The 23,229-nt window shown below is 34.2% G+C and overlaps 1 protein-coding gene across 25 annotated transcripts in view; it reads left to right on the top strand.

The window, feature by feature from the left end:
• Positions 1-23,229, top strand: part of RAPGEF2 (Rap guanine nucleotide exchange factor 2) — a 244,967-nt gene that overhangs the window by 206,912 nt on the left and 14,826 nt on the right. For all 25 annotated transcript variants that reach the window (XM_014737927.3, XM_070261427.1, XM_014737932.3 and 22 more), the window contains 13 exons: positions 3,635-3,771; positions 4,408-4,566; positions 9,858-10,010; positions 10,281-10,445; positions 13,197-13,304; positions 13,393-13,596; positions 13,695-13,803; positions 14,282-14,528; positions 18,150-18,307; positions 18,935-19,175; positions 21,142-21,525; positions 22,379-22,590; positions 22,681-22,804. In XM_014737927.3, coding sequence (XP_014593413.1) covers positions 3,635-3,771; positions 4,408-4,566; positions 9,858-10,010; positions 10,281-10,445; positions 13,197-13,304; positions 13,393-13,596; positions 13,695-13,803; positions 14,282-14,528; positions 18,150-18,307; positions 18,935-19,175; positions 21,142-21,525; positions 22,379-22,590; positions 22,681-22,804 — 2,401 coding nt within the window. The remainder of the gene's footprint in view (positions 1-3,634; positions 3,772-4,407; positions 4,567-9,857; positions 10,011-10,280; positions 10,446-13,196; positions 13,305-13,392; positions 13,597-13,694; positions 13,804-14,281; positions 14,529-18,149; positions 18,308-18,934; positions 19,176-21,141; positions 21,526-22,378; positions 22,591-22,680; positions 22,805-23,229) is intronic.

Genomic DNA, 23,229 nt, shown 5'->3' with positions numbered 1-23,229 from the left:
CTAGAAAAAAAGAAAGGGATGGTGTTGTGTGTTTATGGTTTAAGTTGGATCAAATGAAATTGCTAATATTTTATTATATTTTAAAACCTGCAGTAATTAAAAAATTTGGCCTTTGGGTTCCCTTGGATTCTTCGATGTACCTTTGTTTTGATACTTTGAAGCAAGAGACTTTATTCATTTTTGCTGTCCAACTCATAACTTTGTAGGCACAACCATTGAACTGTTGAGAATTTAATTTTTTATTTTGAGGCCCTGACACATTAAGGTAGAGAATTACTTTGATCCCTTTCAAGGAATTCCTTTTTTCCCCCTTTCATGTACCACCAAACAGGCCCCACAGATTCTTTTTTGAAAAACATCTTAATATTAATCATTTCTTATATAAAATTAAACCAAAGCAAATAAGATAAGCTAATTTTCTTTTTTTTTTTTTCTTATGGATTGGCACCTGGGCTAACAACTGTTGCCAATCTCTTTTTTTTTTCCTGCTTTATCTCCCCAACCCCCCTGTACACAGTTGTATATCTTAGTTGCATGTCCTTCTAGTTGTGGGATTAAGCTAATTTTCTAAATTGACTTTAGCTTCTGGTGTCTGTAAGTTGATTGTTTGGCTTTTCTTTGTGTTACATTGACTAGAAAAGAAGTTTTTTAAAATGTCTAATATCTTTTATAAACAAGAATATTCTTTTCCTAACAAAATAAAATAGGTCACATTAATGTATTATTCTAATAGATTCTTCCAAGAAATATAGAAGAAAGTAGTCTTGCTTCCCCCATCCACAGCTTCTTCTTTCCTGATGTCCTAGGAACTATCTTATTACTCATTCCAAGCTCTGAATTCTTGGCTGCCCTAACCCCTTTAGCCCTCTGTGATCCCCGTGTCACTATCGGAGTCTGTGTTGAGCTGTGATAGCCAAATGCTTCCATTTTATATTTACTATATTTTTTAAAGATTGGTGATAGAAATTCCTTATTTTTAAATTTTTTCTAATCCTCCAGTGTAATAAATAGTAGAATAGACGTCATCACAAAGCCAGTGATACCATTATTGAGTCTTTGAGAGTCTTAAAAGCTCTTAGATGCCATTGATTAAGCGTTTACTTATTTTTAGTTTTTTAACTGAGCCTAGAAAATTATGTACATTTACTGTTTATTAGATCTTTTCTTTCTCCTTTATTTATCCTTATTATATGTAATACATGGATATTTTCTATCCTGTTCTATCATGACCCACTAATGGAGTAGGAATCTGCCAAAAAGCAAGAAAAATGTCTATGCAAACCACTTAAAATCATTACACCAAGTATTAATGAATATATTTTATATACTTCATATTCTCCAGTCATATATGTGGTGATAAGTTGACTTTTATTATTGGCTAAACATATTATGTTAAATTTAAAACACTTCTGATGGGGCCAGCCTGGTGGCGTAGTGGTTAAGTTTGCGTGTTCCACTTCAGCAACCCAGGGTTCCTAGGTTTGGATCCTGGCTGTGGACCTACACACTGCTCATCAAGCCATGCTGTGGCAGCATCCCAGTTACAAAATAGAGCAAGATTGGCACATATGTTAGCTCAGGGACAATCTTCCTCACCAAAAAATAAAATAAAAATAAATCTGACAATTTCTAGTCTTATATTTTTCTTAAGACCGTGCTTGTCCAAGGAAATTTAGCTATTACTAGGGGAGGAAAGAGAGTAAAATGTGTGGTCTGTAGGTAATATTTTAATACCTTATGGTGAGGGGTGGGAGATGATAACTGAAGAAAACAGAGGCTGGAAACAGCAGAAGCAACTGTGATGTGCTACTCAGAGGACCTCAACTTGTTCATTTGCCTTTATGTTTCAAATCAAAAGGTCAGTGCATTTGTAAAACAATGATCACTACCTCCCATATGTAATAGATATGGGTCATCTCTTGCAGTAGTATTCAAAATTGCTTTACTGCTGTCCCCAGGAATAAATATATTTTATGGCATGATGCAAACACACCTACTCATTTCAGAAATGTTTCATTAAACAGAACTTTGTTCTTTCTGTAAGTGATGTGCTTTGGTACTCTTTCTTCTTCTTCTTTTAAAACGCTAGTTGCAACAGTAAATTATTTCCTGACACATCAGTTCTAGGTCAGGTTGAAGAACGCTGTCCTATGGACAGAGTTCCAGGGTACCACTTATCATTCTTCTTCTGATTACCGAAGCCACCCTGTATAATGAAGTCTTATACCAGGAGGGATGATGTAGGGTCTAATCAGAACAGATGTTACCCAGCTGAGCCAGAGAAAACCACTCTGTCTGACCTTCTGGAAATCTAATGTTTTCATGGAATATATCTTTCTATTCTGTGTTGTTTTTGCAATTAACAAACTATATCCAATAACGTAAAATTTGTTACTAAATCCTAATGGATAGAAGGAATGTGCGTAGGGACAGTTTCATTATAAGGGGACGTGAAAAATGTAGTAGAATGTTTAGTTAGCCAGAAGTTTGAATAATACAAATATAATAATAATAACAATAATAGCAATTCTCATTTATTGTTTACTCTGTGCTAAGATTTGATCCTCACAGCTGTCCAGTGAAGGTAGGCATTATATCATTCTTTTACAAATGAGAAAAACATGCCTTAAGGAAATTAATCAACCTACCAAAGTAATATAACTAGTAAGTATTCAAATGCTGTCTGACACACACCCTGTGCTCTTTATCACTACCTATAATGTCCAGCATGGGCTTTGGAGACAGACAGTCCTGAATCAGGTCACTGCCACCTCCTAATTATATGACTTTGAGCCTTAGTTTCCTTGCTGTGAAATTAAAAAGAAAACATGCACCTCATAGAGCCATGTTAAGGAGTAAGGAAAGAACTTAGTGAATAATTAGAAAAGCTAACTAATAATAGAGAAAATCAAAAATAGAGCCCAAAGGACTTGAAAAGACTGTGAAGTCACCTATCTTGTCAACAGCTAGAATTATACCAAAATCTAAGCTGTTTCTCCACAGCATAGTCAATATGAAGAGTGATTAAACTTCTCTTCTACCAATCTGTGGGATAAGAAATAATATATCAGTTTTCATTTGCATTCATCATAAAATGTTGTAATTTTTTAGTTGATTAATTTTTATGGATTTATCTGATCCATACAAAATATCCCTTTGTTTCTAAATCCTGGAATATCTTTAGGTTGAAGGTAGTTATTTTTGCTGACTGTTTCGGGCATCCACTTGCCCAAAAGCCACTGGAATGGGCCTGCTGACTTTCTGGAGAATTCTCAGAGCTCTATTTCATTTCAGTTATCATTTCACCCCTTAATAAGCCTTAATAAGATCAGGATTCCTTTTCAATAGGAATTCCCCATTTGAAGTTTATTAATTTTTTCATTCCCATCAGAATTTGAATTACAATGTATATTATGCTCCTGAATCAACAAGGAAATGTCAGTTTCTGCAGTGACAGAATTCTTTGTATACCTGCAAGAAATTCAGCTTTGCTAAGATACTTAAAGTAATTGTATTTTTCAGTGGGCAGAATTGTAGGGCATTTAAAAAGAAAGAACCCTAGAGCACTCTTTTTGAATGTTTTTTTTTTTTTTTTTAAAGTTGTAATTTTTACTGAATGTCTTTTACTTTTCAGAACAACTCTTGGAATTTATGCACCAGTTGCCTGCTTTTGCCAATATGACAATGTCAGTGAGACGAGAACTCTGTGCTGTGATGGTGTTTGCAGTAGTGGAAAGAGCTGGGACCATAGTGTTAAATGATGGTGAAGAGGTTAGTAAATATTTCTACCACTTAAAAAGTTTGTTTGAGGATCTCTCAAAACAGCAAATGAACAAAACACCAGTTCTTACTTTTTCCTCTTAGAAAACGATAGGCAACAATAAGTTTGAATAACTTAAGAATTATGATATTCTCATTGTTATGTCAAAGTATTCCAAATCCATTATTTTATTTTCTTTTATTTACAGTATTTCATATGATATTACTAGAGATATTTTGATGTATTAACTTTTCAGATTTTGTAACAAGTGTTTATAATATAATGCCTTTTGTCGGAACAAAATGATATTCTTACTGAGGCAATGTGATTATTTTATTTTTTTTACCTGTGTTTTGGGGAACAGAGGAAAGTTTCTTTCCTGTGTCATTTTAGAGAAGAATATCCAAAGTCAAATTAAAAGAGTAAAATGATCTGAACCCTGTGCTAGGCATATGGAAATCTATAGATTTATGGCTGTGCTTTACTCCTTGCTCTGTGAATTTGTAAGCAGTTAACTTTATTTGAGTGATTTGTCCCATCTTTAAAATGAAAGATCTGCTAAATCATTTGTAGGGACTATTCTAGAGTTTACAGCTGCATGATCATGATGGGTTTTTTTTTCCATTGTCTTCATTTTTTTGAATTAGCTGGACTCCTGGTCAGTGATTCTGAATGGTTCTGTGGAAGTGACTTATCCAGATGGAAAAGCAGAAATATTATGTATGGGAAATAGTTTTGGTGTCTCTCCTACCATGGACAAAGAATATATGAAAGGAGTAATGAGAACAAAGGTGGATGACTGCCAGGTATAAAATATCATTAAAAATGTATGTTTTATGCTCAATAAAGAACACTTATGTATGCAGTTGTGGTAAGATTTTTCTGCCTATATAAATAGGTCATGTTTTAGATTTATAAATAAGATTTTAAAGTAGCGCTATTACTTTTAGTGTTAGTACACCTCAGGAAATTAAAAATAAATCTCTCAAAGTTATTTGAACTCTACAGAGCTAAGTGTTCTATTAAAAAAAGTGTTCTATAAATATGGTATTTTAAAATTTGCATCAATAATAACTGATAATCTATTTGTCAAATAATATGAAAGTAAAATGCTTATTATGAAAAGAAATTATAAGTAGATTAATAAAGATGATGTTATACAGTTATGCAGTATTTTATTTAAATTCATACAAGATAAGGAATTGTTTTTAGAAGTCGTGAAAATCAATCATAGTATGAATCAGTAGAAAGACTTGCAAGTAAAAAAAAATTGCTAATAAAAAGAAAATACTTGATGGCAAAAGAAAAATGTCAATGTCAATATTATATTAATTATTTAAAAGCATTTAACAAAACTAGAGAAAATATTGAGACCAAATGTGAAATTTAATTAGATAGATATAACCAGTAATCTCTATATTAGTGAGAAAGAAATTTAAGATGCTTCTGTTATCAAGTGTTTATAGTTTATGTCTTGTCTTAAAAAATTCGTCTTTGAAAGGTAAAATATTTTAATATAAATAAACTAAAAGATTTGACCTAGACTAATTAAAACATTACGTGCTGCTCATTGTATTTATTAGACTGCAGTCTGAAATACATCTGAAAATACTTTATTCTAAAATAACATCATTGGGGCCGGCCCTGTGGCCGAGTGGTTAAGTTCACTGCTCTGCTTCGGCGGCCCAGGGTTTTGCCGGTTTGAATCCTGGGCGCGGACATGGCACCGCTCGTCAAGCCCTGCTGAGGCGGCATCCCACATGCCACAACTAGAAGGACCCACAACTAAAAATACACAGCTATGTACTGGGGGGCTTTGGGAGAAAAGGAGAAATAAAAATCTTAAAAGAACATCATTGAATTTTTATATTATCTGATAAATGTAAAACAGTACTCATTTAAATTTTCATTTTAAGCATTTTACTTACTAAAAGGAAAATGACTATGGCTATAAATATAATCATCTTCCCTGGAGAATCAAAATAGTGTTGCCAAATAATTCCTTCAGTGAAAACCGTAGAGAAAAAACAATGGCTATGAATTCAATGTTTTGAAAATGTAATGCCAGAAGAGCATTCTAAATATAATTAACTCTCAATTATTTGGCATAATAGGGGGAAATAAAATGGTAGGTAAATCTCAAAGTCTTTATTTGGCCTGGAAATGTGCATTTAAAAGAGATCATATGTGATATTTCAGCTCTGGAACTGTACTCCAAAAAATAATAAGGCCAAACTGAGTCAAAACACACCAGAAAATTGTTGAAGATTTCTGTTTCCTGTGATCTCTTATCAGTTCCTCCCTGAACCCTTCTGCATGTTGGCATTGCTAGAGCATTAAAGGGCAGTAAAAGTTATTTTATTTCTGAGAATTCAGCTATTGCATTAACACCTCTTAATTGGCCAATGCTTTTTGTTAGAAATTTTGTAATCATGGGACTGAAATCATATAAGAGGCATAGAAGTGTTTCAGAATAATTGATAAAAATGTTCTATGACTGAATATTAGTGTGCTTAAATAATGTCAAATGTACCAGATAGCATTAAATAGTTATCTGAGAGTTCTGGGAAAGAAAGAGGAGGTAGATGTTAGCAAAGAAAGTCTAATATATTTACTGGATGAGGAATTGGTGGGAAAGTCAGAGTGACAGTCAGCAAGGTAGACTCCAAAAGAAAACTGATTAAAAAAGAAACCTGTGATTAAGATTCCTAGACTCCTATAGCTCCTTTTACGATATACAAAGAGGATCAGGAGTAAGGTATCTGCTAGAGAAAGTCTCTTTCTTCCTTTCCCCTCCACTCCAAGCCACTATAAAAGGAACATGTTAAATCAGGAGTTTCAAGCATCATTCCTATACTTCCATGGACCCATCTGCTCGGGCCTGACATTCAATCCCTTAATAGGAGAATGGAGAATGAAGTTAGAGCATTTAATGTAAATGTTTGTTTGGGATAGTGTTTTAGTGTATTTCTGTTAAAATGTCATATATTTGTCAGAAAGTACAAATGTTAGACCATCCTCTTGTTAGAGGAAGTAAAGGAAACAATGAGAATCGTATTTTCATGCATCTTGAAAATGGCCTCCATAAGTTTCTCTCATTCCACTGAGTACATTATAGGGAATCAGCAATTATTGAATGAAATGAACGAAAATGGTGTTCTTTCTACCAAGAAGCAGCAACTTTGCCTAGGATTGGCTCTCATTTTCTTACATTCCAGTGGATTCCAAAAATAAAAATTGGGTAATGTGATATCTAGTTGAGCTCATGTTAAGCCTAAGGACACAACAGTGAGTGGGTAAATTTAACATTGATTTCTGTTTGTTTGGATCCCATGATATGCTCAAGGTTGTGTTGTGCTCTGGGTCCCTTCTTTGTCTGCTCCTCTTCCAGTTTTCTCCTTTCACTGTCTATCCTTGTTCCCGTTTGGTTTGAAGGACTAAGGCAGGACTAGATGTAGACATCCTATGGTATAGGCAATTGGTAATGGTTTTGCATTCCCCCTATATACCTCTTTCTTTTCTTTTTCCCTCTTCCTATCCCTCTTTTCCTTTCCTCCTCTTCTACTCTCCTAGTCCCTTTTCCCTTCTCCACTGCCTACGTCTTAGGCCTGCCAGTGATCCCCAGGCATTGCTTAGCCCTGCCCTACACCCTTCAGTGGGGAATGAACACTTGGCTACCTGTGTGAACAACTAGGTATGGATTTCCCTTACAGGCCACAAAGTACCAGTTTAAATAGATCTAACCTCATCAGGTTAACTTGTTAGACTCACCTTTCCTTGAGACCCTGGGAGCTAATGACACTTTGAATTTAAGAAGTAGTTTTGGAGGAGAAAGCAGTTGCATGGATAAATTGAAAGTTGACTGCACTGTGTTATGATTGAAGTTTAATTTTACTTCATTCTTTTATCATCTGTAATTTTTCCACTACATATCAATTGTGATGTCATGTACCCAAAAGAAAATAATGCTGTGATATAAACTGCCTTTGGCCTTTTATAAGCAAAATCTTGTTTGAATTTTTATATCAGGGTGCCAAGATCATACAGTACTTTCATGTGTTAACAGCTACCTGAAAGTATAAAACTTCACCAAAACAATTATGTATATAATTCACAAATTTTCAACTGGCTTCATCATACTAGCTAAAATTATATTTCTACTTATGAATTTTTTCTTAGATCCACAGACTTCTTAAAGCAAAAATCTGCTAATAAAATTGTAGATAAATGTTTTCATCTTAAGTTTATTTCTTTTAGATATGGCTATATTAGAAATTCAGTTTGGGATTTTTTTTTTTTTTTTTTCTTTTTGGATGGTATTTCAATTTGCTACAGAAGAAATGCCAAAAATGTCTGTCTAGACATCAGGAATTTTAAATCAAACTTATTCTAATTTCCTTAAGACCTTAGTCAAGAAGATTAATTTTAGTACATTTCTCTTCAAAAAGCATCTTCTTTTCTCTATCTACTTACTTGTTTTAACTCAGGGATATATTCTTCTTTAGGTGACGAAGAAGAAAATGATATAATTATGTTCTCTGAATATAAGAAAGAACACCTAAAATTATTTGGAGACATGAGGAACAATTTTACTGCCCTGTAAAAATAAAAAATAAAAATATTTTTGAGACAAGAGACTAAGGACCACATATTTCAAAACATACACACACACACCTGTGATTAATTAAAAAATTAAACTATGTAATTACTTACAAGAAAAGCCTATGTCTCTTGAATTTTACCTTTTTGATTCTGAACTCTTAATAGAAAAATTAGTGAGATTGTATCAGCGAACTCAGTAGAAGAAACTTAATATTATAATATTGTGATTATGAAACATTGGGAAAATTAGCACGCTGTTGGTACAGCTGTTTCCTCATCTATACAATAGGGGTAGCAGTAGTACCTTCTTTATGGGGTGATTGGGAGGATAAATTGAGAAAGTTCCTATAAGGCTACTGTAGTATGATGTGATGATGATGATGATGATGATGATTACAATAATGTCATCGTCATTATAATTGTTATTACAATATTTGATTTTGCACCTTTAAAAAAAATTTAATGTAGTATCATGAACGTTAAGCCAGAACTCTAAATGTCCTATAAGAATATGATTTTGGATGGCTGTATCATATTTTATCTTATATATGCTTTAATTTAACCATTCTCTTTTTTTCCATCTTTTCACGTTAAAGGAGAAAAAGAAATGTCCATGCTTTTTTCATTCCCAGTGATTTCTTAAATAAAAATGTAATTATTCAAAATTCAGATAAGACAATGATTTTTATTTACTTAAGAATCTACTCTTGTCTCCTCACTGGCCTCTGGTTAAACTGTGTAATAAGTGATTTCTGTAATTCATTCTTAACCTTCTTTAAAACTACTAAGAAATGTAGTTGAGTGGTTTGCTCTAAGTCCTGAAATATTTTATATTTGGGGTCATGGAGGAGTAATGGCTTAACGTGCATATTACTGTTAACTTTTTCTTTAAGAGCAAAGATTACCTTTAATACCAGTTATAAGAAATAAGGATTTGAGCTTAGCAAGACTGTGGCTTGTTTGGTGGACCTTTTTTGAACAGACCCTCTAATATGGTTTCTTATCAATATAATTAGCAAATTTATAATATCGACTTCACGGGTATCTCTGAATTTCAATGTCTTTTACTGAAACCATCTTTATTTTTAAATTGTTACTTTTAAAATCTTTTCAAGCTTTTAAAACCCACTAAATGGAAATAATGTCTTTACATCTGTCCTTCTAAAACTCCACTCCCCTCACCCAATGTTTTTAAATTGTCAAAGAAGCAGCGTGAAAAAGGCTCTTCTAATTTTGTCTTCTGATTTTTAAAATGGTTAGGATTTTTAATATAAGCTACGTATAAATAGTCTAAAAATGAAACTTTTTTTGATTGAGTAAGAAATGCATTAAAAAGTAGAGAAGTCTGATTAAGGTTATTACTGCACTCATTTAGAACGTATGGGAAAGACATGGAAAAATGTCAATGTTAAATAATTAAAATACTGAATTATTAGTACTGCTAGGTCTCTCACAAGCACTTTATCATTAACATGTGACTTTTATTTTATTTCAGTTTGTCTGCATAGCCCAGCAGGATTACTGCCGTATTCTCAACCAAGTAGAAAAGAACATGCAAAAAGTTGAGGAGGAAGGAGAAATTGTTATGGTGAAAGAACACCGAGAACTTGATAGAACTGGAACAAGAAAGGGACACATCGTCATCAAGGTAAGACGAACATGCCCCCGTCGCATGGGAAGCACTTTTTTGGTACTTTCAGTTGTGAGAACTTAAGATGCCCCCTACCCCATTTTTATGTGTAACTCCCATTAAAAGTTATCAGTTGTAAAAGTTCTTTATATTTGCTGATGAACAGTAGTTTTATTAATTATTATATATAATATAATACTACCCAGTTCTTATGTTGGAGTTTGAAATCAAGGTATCATATAGATGGTGTTTATGCAGGATAGTGATTAAACCTTTTGTTTGTTGCAGGGCACCTCAGAAAGATTAACAATGCATTTGGTGGAAGAGCATTCGGTGGTGGATCCAACGTTCATAGAAGACTTCCTGTTGACCTATAGGACTTTTCTTTCTAGCCCAATGGAAGTGGGCAAAAAGTTATTGGAGTGGTTTAATGACCCGAGCCTCAGGGATAAGGTCGGAAAATATATTCTAGTTTGGTTTTAAATATGAAATATTCAGATAGAAACTTAAAGATACTTTACTATATATTTGTCATGCCAGTTATGTGTAAATTATTTTAATAGAATAAGAGAATGTACTTTTTAAGCAAAAAAAAAAAAGTGATACAAATGTTACTGCTATTGATTTCTAAGTTCAGCCCTAGAAATGTCTTTTTTTTTTTTTTTAATGCAAGGGCCAGTAAATTGGCCAACAAATGTTTAAACTTTAGTTCTGTTGGGAATGTGTTAAAATGCAACCCCCAAACATCTGGGTTCCATAAGAATCTGCATTCTGCAGTTTGGTAGATGGTCAGTCTACACCAGATGAAAGTTATCCTTTTTTTTTTTTCCTTTTTGGTGAGGAAGATTGGCCCTGAGCTAACATCTGTTGCCAATCTTCCTCTTTTTGCTTGAGGAAGATTGTCGCTGAGACAACATCTGTGCCAGTGTCTCTCTATTTTGTATGTGGGATGCTGCCACAGCATGGCTTGATGAGCGGTGTATAGGTCCGTGCCTGGGATCCAAACCCATAAACCCCAGGCCACTGAAGCAGAGTGCACGAACTTAACCAGTATGCCACTGGGCTGGCCCCTAAAAGTTGTAATTTTTATTTTATATTTATTTATTTATTTATTTATTTTTGAGGAAGACTGGCCCTGAGCTAACATCCATGCCCATCTTCCTCTATTTTATATGTGGGACACCTACCACAGCATGGCTTGCCAAGTGGTGCCGTGTCTGCACCCGGGACTCGAACCAGTGAACCCCGGGCTGCCAAAGCAGAATGTGCACACTTAACTGCTGAGCCATCAGGCCGGCCCCAAAAGTTATAATTTTTAAATGGGTGCCAGAGCAGCATTTCATTACAACCAATGCTGGCTGGTAGGCCCCAGTAATATAACATTATACAGACCATCTTTAGTAGCTCTTGAGAAATCTGTCAAAGCCAGATTGCATGATAAACTACATAGTCTTAGGAGGTTTGAGAGTTAAGCATAGTCTGTACTTATTTCTCCTATCCTTGTGGCAGTCTGATTTACATGAGACAGACTTGGGAGAGGTGAGCTAGGAAAATCCAGAACAGGAGACTGACAGTGAAAAACCCCAAGTTCTAGTGCTGGTCCTGTCACTAACTAGCTCTGTGGCCTTAGAGAAATCATTTGGACAGCAATGCTTTTCTTTTCATATTCTGAGAGTCGCAGGCCTAGAACACCTCAGCAAAGTTCTTTAGCCATAAAAACTTGGTTTGAATATTGCCTCTGCCTTTCACCTTATGCATCCTCTAACCCTCCTGACACTCATTTATTTACTTATAAAAATCCTTTTGGGGTTATTGTGAAGATGAATAATAGAAGTTCTTTCTGTTGTGCCTCCGTCACAGCAAGCACTTAATATATCTTAAAGGTTTATTGGTGGTGGTAGTTGGTAGTATTCAATTTATTAATTTATGAATCTTGTTCTTCTAACTGATAATATGACTTTAAGTTGGCTTCTCAGCTACAAAATTTTAATTTTATGAAAAGGTCAGGTGTTAGCTATAGCTTCAAAGGAGATCATCTTCTGGGTTTCCTAACTTTGAAAAATGGGCAATAGCTAGTAAGTGACATACAATAGATAGTAAGTGACAAAAATTAATGTAACTATCAAGACTTGACTCCTTAGTGATTAGTCAGATTATATACTGTGACTTGTCACAGTATATGAACTAAAAACAGTATTTTAACTATAGTTAAAAATTAACTATATAATGTCACCTCTGTTTCTCTATTGCTAGAATAGTCTACTTAATTTTCTTACTTTAAGAAGTTCATCACTGTTTGAAAACAATTCTACAGAAATTTCTTTTATCTTGTTATTCAAAATTTAGAAAATTAAACTCATATAAAATAAAGCCAGTACTTCATATTTAAAGTTGCAGTTATACTAACTTCATTTAGTAAAATTTGATTGAGAATTTACTCTGTGCCAGGTGTTGTTATAAGTAGTGTTAAGTATGCCTTTAGAACGTGGTAGGCAAAGTTGTTGGAACTTAGAGTCTAATGAACATCACATAGTTCATGCTGGGTACAAAACAAATATTCCATAACTGTGAGTGTGTGTATTGGTTGTATAAAGGTGTAGGGCTCTGAAAACACGTGTGCAGGGTAAGAAAAGGTTACTCATTTTTCCTGAAGAACTCTAAGTGTTAATATCCTACTGAAGCTTAAAGTTAGCAAATAATGTATAACTCCCCACACTCCCAGCTAGCTCCTTCCTTTTACAACTTGTTCCCTTGCATTAGATCTTTCTAGGCTTAATACTATTCATTCCTTTTGTCTATTCTGTCCTGTACCTTTCTTATTAGCTTCTGTCTTCTTTTGTCTTGTATTAATTTATTTTGATTTTATTATAGCTTTGTTTTTATTGTGATCTGTTTCAAATATATTTTGAGGGTAAACAAGATGTAAGTTAATTACCATCCTTCATAGATTGAAAATCCTTCTTGGCAAAACAATGTAAAGTCTACATTCAAAGTATAAATATATATTTTAGAGGGTCATTTTCTTATGCATAAAATCTTCACTAATAAAAAGTCCTTGATGAGAGGTTTTGTTGTTCTTAGTTTATTTTCTTGTTTATTGTTATTAGGAAAATTGGCGGTTAGATATCTTTTTTGAGATGAGTTTAATTGCAAATTTTTAACAGTTAAAAGAAGAAAACCCATTGAAAATAATTGATTTTTCAGGTTACACGGGTAGTATTATTGTGGGTGAATAATCACTTCAATGACTTTGAAGGAGATCCTGCAATGACTCGATTTCTAGAAGAATTTGAAAATAATCTGGAAAGAGAGGTAATATTTGTGATTCTTAAAAAACCAACAGCTTTAAGTTCATTGCATTTAGCCCACTTTTGAAACGACTCTTTATGAACTCTTACAGAAAATGGGTGGACATCTAAGGCTGTTAAATATTGCATGTGCAGCTAAAGCGAAAAGAAGATTGATGACGTTAACAAAACCGTCCCGAGAAGCTCCTTTGCCTTTTATCTTACTCGGAGGCTCAGAGAAGGGATTTGGAATCTTTGTTGACAGTGTAGATTCAGGTAGCAAAGCAACTGAAGCAGGCTTGAAACGAGGGGATCAGGTATGACATGTCTAAATCCAAACTTAAGGGTGAATATTGGTGTCTTCTTTCTTCAGTCAGCTGGGATACTGAAATTAATTTTATAATTTTATTTTTAGATATTAGAAGTAAATGGTCAAAACTTTGAAAATATTCAGCTGTCAAAAGCCATGGAAATTCTTAGAAATAACACACACTTATCTATCACTGTGAAAACCAATTTATTTGGTAAGTATTTTTGCATACTTTCATTTTTCTCCTTTCGGTCCTTTTTTTTTTTTTACATTTAGGTGTTAAGTATGAAAAAAGTCATTCTTGTAAGTAATATTTCAAACATCATAAGAATCAAAATATTTATAGTAGAGTGCATAGATATAGAATTATGTGTCTTTGATCTAAATCAAAATCTACTGATTTGAAGACCATAAAAATAATTTTTTATCAATGTTTTTATCAATAAATGTTTTAAATATCTATAGATTTAAAGAGTGTACTACTGTTTTACCTTATTCTGAGTGGAAGTGACAGAGCAATATACAAAGCACATTCCTGGTGTTGTTCATTCATTGGAGTAGTGTTTTTCTACATGATTATAGTTTTGATAGCTGAAGCCTATTCTTGTCATCTATCGCCAAGTTCTACAGTTGCCTGTGAATTGTTCAGATTTCTTGTAATGGCCAATTTGTGCTGTTTATTTCCATTTTAGTATTTAAAGAACTTCTAACAAGATTGTCAGAAGAGAAAAGAAATGGTGCTCCTCACCTTCCTAAAATTGGAGATATCAAAAAGGCCAGTCGCTACTCCATTCCAGATCTTGCTGTAGATGTAGAACAGGTGATAGGACTTGAAAAAGTAAATAAAAAAAGTAAAGCCAACACTGTTGGAGGAAGGAACAAGCTAAAAAAGATACTCGACAAGACTCGGATCAGTATCTTGCCACAGAAACCATATAAGTAAGTGTCTGTATAAATTTTCTGTGCATTATTTTATTTTGTTAAAATGATTTGCATAGGTAGTGATATAAAGTTTGCATACGAGTCTAAAAAATGTTTTAAGCTTTTATAGCTGCATTATCTTAGAAGCAACATTAAACAATCAAGTTTGTTTTAACCCCATTTTGCCACTTACTTGTCCATCTCAGTCTTCATTAGAGATAGGTTAGCACCTCCTCATTTGAACTATTTTTTTTCTCATTTGAACTTTAAAAAATAAGAGTATGTGTTTCCTCCTGTCTTCCCCATGACTTGGAGTTGTTTTTGCTACTGTTTCTTTCTTTCTGTATATCTTCTCTACCATCAGCATCTGCTCTTTACCAACCAAATCATTGCTTCTTTCAGTTGCTGCTATTCATCCTTGCCATTCTCTTTTCTCTCTCTCTTCTGTTTTCAGTTATTTAACTGTTGCCAAGATACCACCAACCAAGCACAGAACTTCTTTCCTTCCTCCCAGTGGGCTCTACAGTCAGAATGTCAGGTGTTTTCTTGAATCTCTTCTTGGCTGTTTTATTTATGCCAGGAGCTCAGACTAGACAAAGTCGTAGGTGTCACACTTTTTTAGCTTTGCTTGTTGGCTTGTTTGCTTGCTTATTTCTTCATTTTAGCTCCTTCTGAGTAAAGGAATAAACTGAATAAAATTTAATTACCATCAGCCAAAATTCTTTTAACGTTAACATGGGTGTGCCAAATTAATTTATTATATATTCCTCAAACTACAATGGTATAAGAGAGAACTTAAAAACATGTAGGTTATTTTCTTTCTTTGATAATTCAATGAGTCTTACGGAGGAGCAGTAGATATAGATATTCAGGACTGTATCATGCATTTCTGTTTTTTTAGTTCCACTTCAGATAAAATTTTCATCCCCAGATTAGAGAGATATGGCCTAGAATAGACTATTGATGAGTGAGTGTCAAACTTGTGTCTTCCCCATTGAACTCTAATGATTGGTGGTTTTGTATCAGCCAAAAAAGAAGTCTACAGAAGAGTCCTAAGGATAAGCGTTGAGTATGATGGCTTTATTTATAGACGTGAGAGTATGTTTATACTGAGTAAGTTTCTAGGAGACAATGGATTAGGTCTGCTGGCATTACAGAAAATAGGAATTGATTTTTAAAGTGACCCTTCTTGATGAAAAACTTATTTTTAAAAGGATAAAAAATAAATCATTTAAATGTAGAATTGTTAGCAGCACAATAACAAGAAAGATCTTAGAGTCATATTTGACCATGAGTTAAATATGAACCTTAAAAAAAATCAAACAAAAGTCAGCGTGACCCTGGCAAGTATTAATAGAAATATGACATGTAAGAACTGAGATGTAATCCATCCACAGTACAGGATGTTGGCAAGGAACACAGTATGAGAAGACTATGTATAATTTTGTTCTATGTGTATTTAGAAAGATATTCAAAAGCTAGAGAAGGGAAAAGAAAAAAGATAATAATTAGATGTGTTGATTCTAACAACTAAGGAAACATCTTAATTTGTATTTGAGAAAATATATGACTCATTTAAGTATTGTATTATGAAAATTATTTGAAGTAATTCAAATATATAATGCAGTTGAAATGAAAGAAATATATATTTAAAAGAAGGCTCAGTAAACTATAGGACCTATTATATTGGTATGATAGACTTGATTTAATGCTAGTTATTACTTAAACTTTTCTCTCCTAGAAATCAGCATGTGTTTATGAACATTTTTTTTGACAAAGCCACTAAATTAGTCGGTCAGGTAAATCTTCTAGATATACTATTTTTTTCTGTCTCTCAAACATCATCAGTATTACACAAGCTAAGAGGCTGGATGATGAAATTGTCAAGGATAGGCACAGTAGAGTGATGTGAATGGGGGGAAGAAAAGGGGATTATAGATTTCAGATCTGGTTGTCAGGTAAGTAGAGAGAGAAAGATTGTTGAACCCAGAGAAAAGAGGGAATAAGTCAACAGCCTATAAAATAACAAAGGCCAAAAAACAATTTGATAACAGTGAGGATTAGAGAGGTCGAATAATAAGAGGATGTACTTAGAGACGGACATTTCTGAATTGTCTTGAATATAAAGTACTTTCAGTCCAAGAGTATCCCATGTCCCCACAGAGATATAGGTGAAAGTAGAATCAGATCATGTTAGGTGTTAAAATGTTGCCAGGAAACATTCCTTAAGAAGGCAGCTCTTTTTGGGTGTGCCTGGCGTATACTAGTATCTAGAGCCATTTGTGCCAGGAGTGGCCCAGTGAGCTTATATCTTTAGCCTGAGCCCATAGCAGTTGTCCTGTGTCATGTATTACATCTAATCTTTTTGGCATTAAAGACTGGTTTATGTGATTGAAAAATAAAATTCTACTAATAATGTGAAGATTTTAATGTTTCTCAGAACTTTTTGTCTTTATATGTGCATGCCTATTCTAAAACACTGAGGAAACATCTTAATTTGTATTTGAGAAAATATGTGACTCATTTAAGTATTGTATTATGAAAATTATATGTGCTTATGAAAAGTATATGTGCTTAAATGGAAATTTAAATTTGTCATGGACTTACCTGTGAATTTAGGAGAATTTACTATAAAATCATCTTTAATTTTTATCTTGACTTTAAAAGAAAGCTCTTGCCCTTGCTTATTTACCTCTTTAATTTCCATTTCCCCCTAAAATAAAGAGAAAGAATGCTGCTGGCTTTCTTTTGAGCACAGCCATTAAAAAATAGTTGGTATATGATCAAGCTCTAATGTCTGAAAACCTAATCAATGATAAATGTCTCCATTTATTTATGACACCTTGGTTTACATCCCAAACTTAGTATAATTTTCTTTGTCCTTGTTTCAAGGTATTTATAGAAACTAGACAGAACTATAACCATTTGCTTATGATCTAGTTATTTTTTGCATGTGATGCTTATTTATTTATTTTGGTGAGGAAAGTTGGCCCTGAGCTAACATCTGTGCCAGTCCTCCTCTATTTTTTTTTCCCCTATAGATTGATACCTGAGCTAACATCTGTTGCCAATCGTTTTTTTTCCTTCTTTTCCCCAAAACCCCCCAGTATATAGTTGTATCTTCTAGTTGTGAGTGCCTCTAGTTGTGGCATGTGGGATGCCGCCTCACCATGGCCTGATGAGCAGTGCCATGTCCGTGCCCGGGATCTGAACTGGCAAAACCCCAGGCCACCCAAGTGGAACACGTGAACTTAATCACTTGGCCACAGGGCTGGCCCCAAAATGCATTCTTTTTAATGTGCTTTTTTCTTAAATCTATTTCCATCAGTAACTAGAGCTTATCTTTTCTTTAATATATTTCTATACTGAGAAACTACTAATATTTATTATGATTTGTCTAGTTAAAAAGACAGGTTTTAGAGAAACATACTATACACTTAAGAAACAGCAAAATGAGTTGGATACACTTAAGCAATAGTTGCTTTTGCAATTTTCAACTAAATTTATTAATGATATTTTTACATTAACTGTAAGTTTTATGAAATATGGTTTATTTATGGTCTGTGTCTATTATATATTGAGGAGTTATAGCTTTCTAACTTGCTGATTATTTATTTTCTAATTTTCTTCTTTGTTCAGTGATATTGGGATTGGTCAGTCTCAAGATGACAGCATAGTAGGATTAAGGCAAACGAAGCATATCCCAACTGCACTGCCCGTCAGTGGCACCTTATCATCCAGTAATCCTGATTTATTGCAGTCACATCATCGCATTTTAGACTTCAGTACTACTCCTGGTGAGCATCTCCCATATTTCCTTTTTTTTATTGTAGTAATCTTTTTCCTTCTAACATAATGGTAATGCTGTATGTATCACTCTTGGTTTACCATAGATTATATCAGATGCTAAGAGTCAGGGTGAACCTTAAATTTCAAACAGTTGGAACCAGCTCTTTTTTATTCTTCAGACTATTTTGATATGGTCATGGGCAAATTAATCTCTCTAAACTTTTCTCTTTCATAAAATGAAGATCACACATATGATAGAGGTAATACTACGTCATATTAAATAGAGTAAAAGGCATATTTTAGGCCAGCTTGATGGGCTTTTCGATATAATAAAGATGAACTCTAGATTTAAATTTTTCATTTTTTGCTACTAACTTGACAATCTTGTAGGCTGTTGTTGTGTATTGATGTGTTTGCGTTTGTCTGTAGATCATTCAGTTATCTATAGGGGAAAATGTGTCCTTGCAGCATATCAGTATGTTGACTGATTGAATCTTTGAAGAAGAGCTGTAGGAAGGGAGAGGAGAAAGTTTAGTATTATCTTTTCTAAGGAGGTTTTTTCAGATTACTTCGCTTAATTGTATTGCCGTGTATTAAAATCCTTTCTACTTACGTATGGCTTTTCTTTCCCCTAGACTTGCCAGATCAAGTGTTAAGGGTTTTTAAGGCTGATCAGCAAAGTCGATACATCATGATCAGTAAGGACACCACAGCGAAGGAAGTGGTTATTCAGGCCATCAGGGAGTTTGCTGTGACTGCCACCCCAGATCAGTATTCGCTCTGTGAGGTCTCTGTCACACCTGAGGGAGTAATCAAACAAAGAAGACTTCCAGATCAGCTTTCCAAACTTGCTGATAGAATACAACTGAGTGGAAGGTATACAATATCTATCCTATTGGATTTCTTTACCCCCTCTTCAAACCCACGTCAAAGTCTAAAAGATGAACATTGTCAAAGGGTTTTTAAAATGAGTAAGTACCCTTGCAGATTAAAAAGAAGTTTTTCCCCGTTCACCAAGAATTGCTATATCAAAGTAAATGCAGAGTAGATTGTTGACCCTCAACAAGGATCTCTTAGAAACTTGTTCAAAACATGGGCGCTGTGACCCAAACTTCTCTTGTTCACCTTCAGGACACTGGTCTGGCAGAATGGCAGAATTTACATCACTTACAGAGTAAACCCTAATGTTCTCTTCTCCTTGCATATTTACATTCACAAACATGATTTTTAATAATATTCTAGTGTCATTTGCTCCTGCCTACCTAACTTTTCTAGGAGCTTCGTTTATTTAGGTGGAGGCATCTTGACAATATAGTTGGCTGATGCTGCCTATTATTGTATATTACACTATGAAAAATACTTCTTACCTTTGGAACCAAACTTTAGTTGCTGCAAAGATTGGTCCCCTGCTGCCTAAGTGCTTATATCACACACGTAACTTCCAAGAAAACGTTGTATCTGGTTTTGTCAGTCTCTCGAATGTTTATTTCCATTTATAGATACATGTAATTTGTATCCTCAGGGCACAAATTAGTGAAAGTTGAAAAAGTTAAGTTTTGACTCTCATTTAATGACTAGATTCTGCACTGACTGAAAATTAAGTAGTGCCATAAATCATTTTTCCTATTTTTCTCACCACATGGAGTGTTTCATTGTACTTGACTTTTTCATGTTATACATCTAAACCATGATATGATTCATTCAAAACTTCTGTTTTCCTGCTGTCAACTATAACCTTCTTACTCTTCTTCAGTTTTACTTTATTTCCAACCCTGACACTAGTAGGTGGTATTGTTTTAGGAAGTTGATTTTTCTCATTATCATTTGAATGTACATTGATATATCTGTAACCATGATGGAGTTCTACAGATCTCCACTGAGGTGCAGATTCATGATTCACCTTCATTATTCAAGAAAATTATAGATGGATACATGTCATGGGCTTCATAAGCAGTTAAGATTGAGAATCTGAAATCTGTGCATGTCAACGGCCCAAGGTATGTGTTCCTATCAATTTGCCTAGGTGAAATTTGCAAAAGACCAGTTTGGCAGGACTCCCATTGTGATTTGTTTCTTCGTTTATGGAATTTGGCCTAGGGAAAGCATCTGTCTACAACATTGAAAAAAAAAATCATAGGACAAACATCTGGATTCTATTTTCAACAAGTTGCTTACAAAGGGAAAGGAGCACTAATTCTTGAGTCTCTGCAACTGGTATTAACTAGTCATTATTCTTTGGGAGCCTCTGTTTCCTCATCTGACAAATAGGAATAATACCTGACCCACTTACTTGTGGGGTTTTCATGAAAATCAGATATTTAAAAGTTAAAGTCTGTTCTACTCATAGTATTAAGTAGAGGAAAACAGCTTGTAGGTTTCCTTGGTATTTGAATAAATAAGTAAACTTGGATTGATCTACTTTGAACCCATCAATAGCAGAGATTCTCTCTGGGAAAATAGAATGATGACCTGTGTCTCATCACTCCTGCTTCATTCCTTAGAGTCTATTTCCTTACTTAAACTGAAAATTTAAATTTAGCTATTTTCTGTCATTTTTAGCAAAAACAGAGATAAAATCTAGAAAGCAGGAAAGGACAGGAAAAAAAGGAATTACAATCGGCACAAATGAAATTCCATGTGATCGTTAGTTTCCATCAACGACTTTGGAGGAGTAGTTCTATGATCTGGTGACTGAGGCAGCAGCTGCACTCTGTCTTAGTCAAAAAGAATTCTTCCATCATTCGATTCAGCGTTCTCTCAAACGTTCTACAAAAAGTAGCGTTATTCTTTCAAGGAATATCATGTGACCGTTGCTTAGGCTTTGAATTCTGTGTTTTCGTAGGTATTACTTGAAGAACAACATGGAGACAGAAACCCTTTGTTCAGACGAAGATGCTCAGGAGCTGCTGAGAGAGAGTCAGATTTCCCTGCTGCAGCTCAGTACCGTTGAAGTTGCCACACAGCTCTCGATGAGAAATTTTGAACTCTTCCGTAACATTGAACCTACTGAATATATAGATGATTTATTTAAACTCAAATCAAAAACCAGCTGTGTCAACTTGAAGAAATTTGAAGAAGTCATTAACCAGGAAACATTTTGGGTAGCATCTGAAATTCTGAGAGAGACAAACCAGCTGAAAAGGATGAAGATCATTAAGCATTTCATCAAGATAGCGCTGCACTGTAGGGAATGCAAGAATTTTAACTCAATGTTTGCAATCATCAGGTAAGAGACGACATTTGTCTTAAGATTCAGTTTAGTTTGCAGATTAAAAATATATATCAATCCAGGAACACTAAATAATTTGTGTAAGTTTGGTAGTTTTTAATTGAATCATATTTAACAATTCTTTTTCTCTGAATCCTAATCTTAATCCTTAATTTAAAAATCTCTTGTAAGCTGATTTGGAGCCCAAAAAATATCTATATTCACCACTTTTTTTTTTTAGCTTTGTGACCATGGGTAAATTATTTGAACTTCTCTGAATATTAGTTTATTTCTCCATAAAATGACAGTACACCAAAGAGTTATCAAGTAGATTAAATGATATGATGTATGTGGAGTTCCATCAGCCAGCACAAGGCAGATGCCCAGTAAATGTTAATTTTCTTCCCTTTTAAGTATTTAGATTGAGGCAGAAAGAAAATACAGACTGAAACAATTAGCAATATTGATGTTGATGGTGATTATTAAATTAGTCATTTTCTCTGTCTAGGAGTTTGATCATGTTCTCATTACTATTACAGCTTTTGTTTTATTTTATTACTGTAAGATATTTGGCGAGTCTGCTATGTGCTAAGCACCTCTCTACGTATGGAGACAAAACAACAAAACAAAATCCTATTCTCATGAAAGTTACATTCTGTCATAAAACTAAAACCCCTTGACCCTGACCCTGCTCCCATCTTCCATTCTCATTAGCTAGAATTACTGCTAACAGTTTCTTAGGAATCTTTCTGTAAATTGCGATGTATATACAGAAGTGGTGTTATATGTTAATAAATCAACAATACACTATTTTACTTCCTTCATTTCATAAGTCATTTAATTTTATACCTATTTTCTCTTTTCCTCTCAGTGGCCTAAACCTGGCACCAGTGGCAAGACTGCGAACCACCTGGGAAAAACTTCCCAATAAATATGAAAAGCTATTTCAAGATCTCCAAGACCTGTTTGATCCTTCCAGAAACATGGCAAAATATCGCACTGTCCTCAATAGTCAAAATCTACAACCTCCCATAATCCCTCTATTCCCAGTTATCAAGAAGGATCTCACGTTCCTTCATGAAGGTAAATAGAAAGGAGAGGATTTCTGTCTTCTCTTGTGGAAGCACAGAATAAATGCCACGTGATACTCTTTTTCTTCTTTGCTAATTATAGGAAATGACTCAAAAGTCGATGGGCTGGTCAATTTTGAGAAGCTAAGGATGATTGCAAAAGAAATTCGTCATGTTGGCCGAATGGCTTCAGTTAACATGGACCCTGCCCTCATGTTTAGGACTCGGTGAGTGTGTCATCTTCAGTAGCACATGTGGGATAAGAGAAGGTTGAGTTTAGAGCTTCCTAATAAATGAGAAAAATTTGAGTTTTATATTTGTAGCATGGCAGAAATTTTATTAGGTCATGCTGAGAATCTCCACTGAGCTCTAATTTGGAGTAAATGTCTTATACTGCATCGAGTGTATTTTTGACTGCCAGTAAAAACAGTTTGTCCTTCAGACATTTTTCGTTTAACATGAGGCACAATTATTTCTTATTTTTCAGAACACTGCCTTGTAGAGCTAAAATTCATAATTGGTAGTATGAACTAAAATATGTAAAACACCCAAACAATATTATCTCAATGTCCACACAATGGACTTAGCTGTCAGTGTAGGACAAACTGATTAATCCAGTGAAGGAGAGAACAGGAGTCAGTCTTCTTTTAAA

Source organism: Equus caballus, chromosome 2, assembly GCF_041296265.1.
Source record: "Equus caballus isolate H_3958 breed thoroughbred chromosome 2, TB-T2T, whole genome shotgun sequence".
Classification (NCBI taxonomy): Eukaryota; Metazoa; Chordata; class Mammalia; order Perissodactyla; family Equidae; genus Equus; species Equus caballus.
The sequence above is the reverse complement of the archived record's forward strand: the minus strand, read 5'-3'. Positions and strand labels throughout refer to the sequence as shown.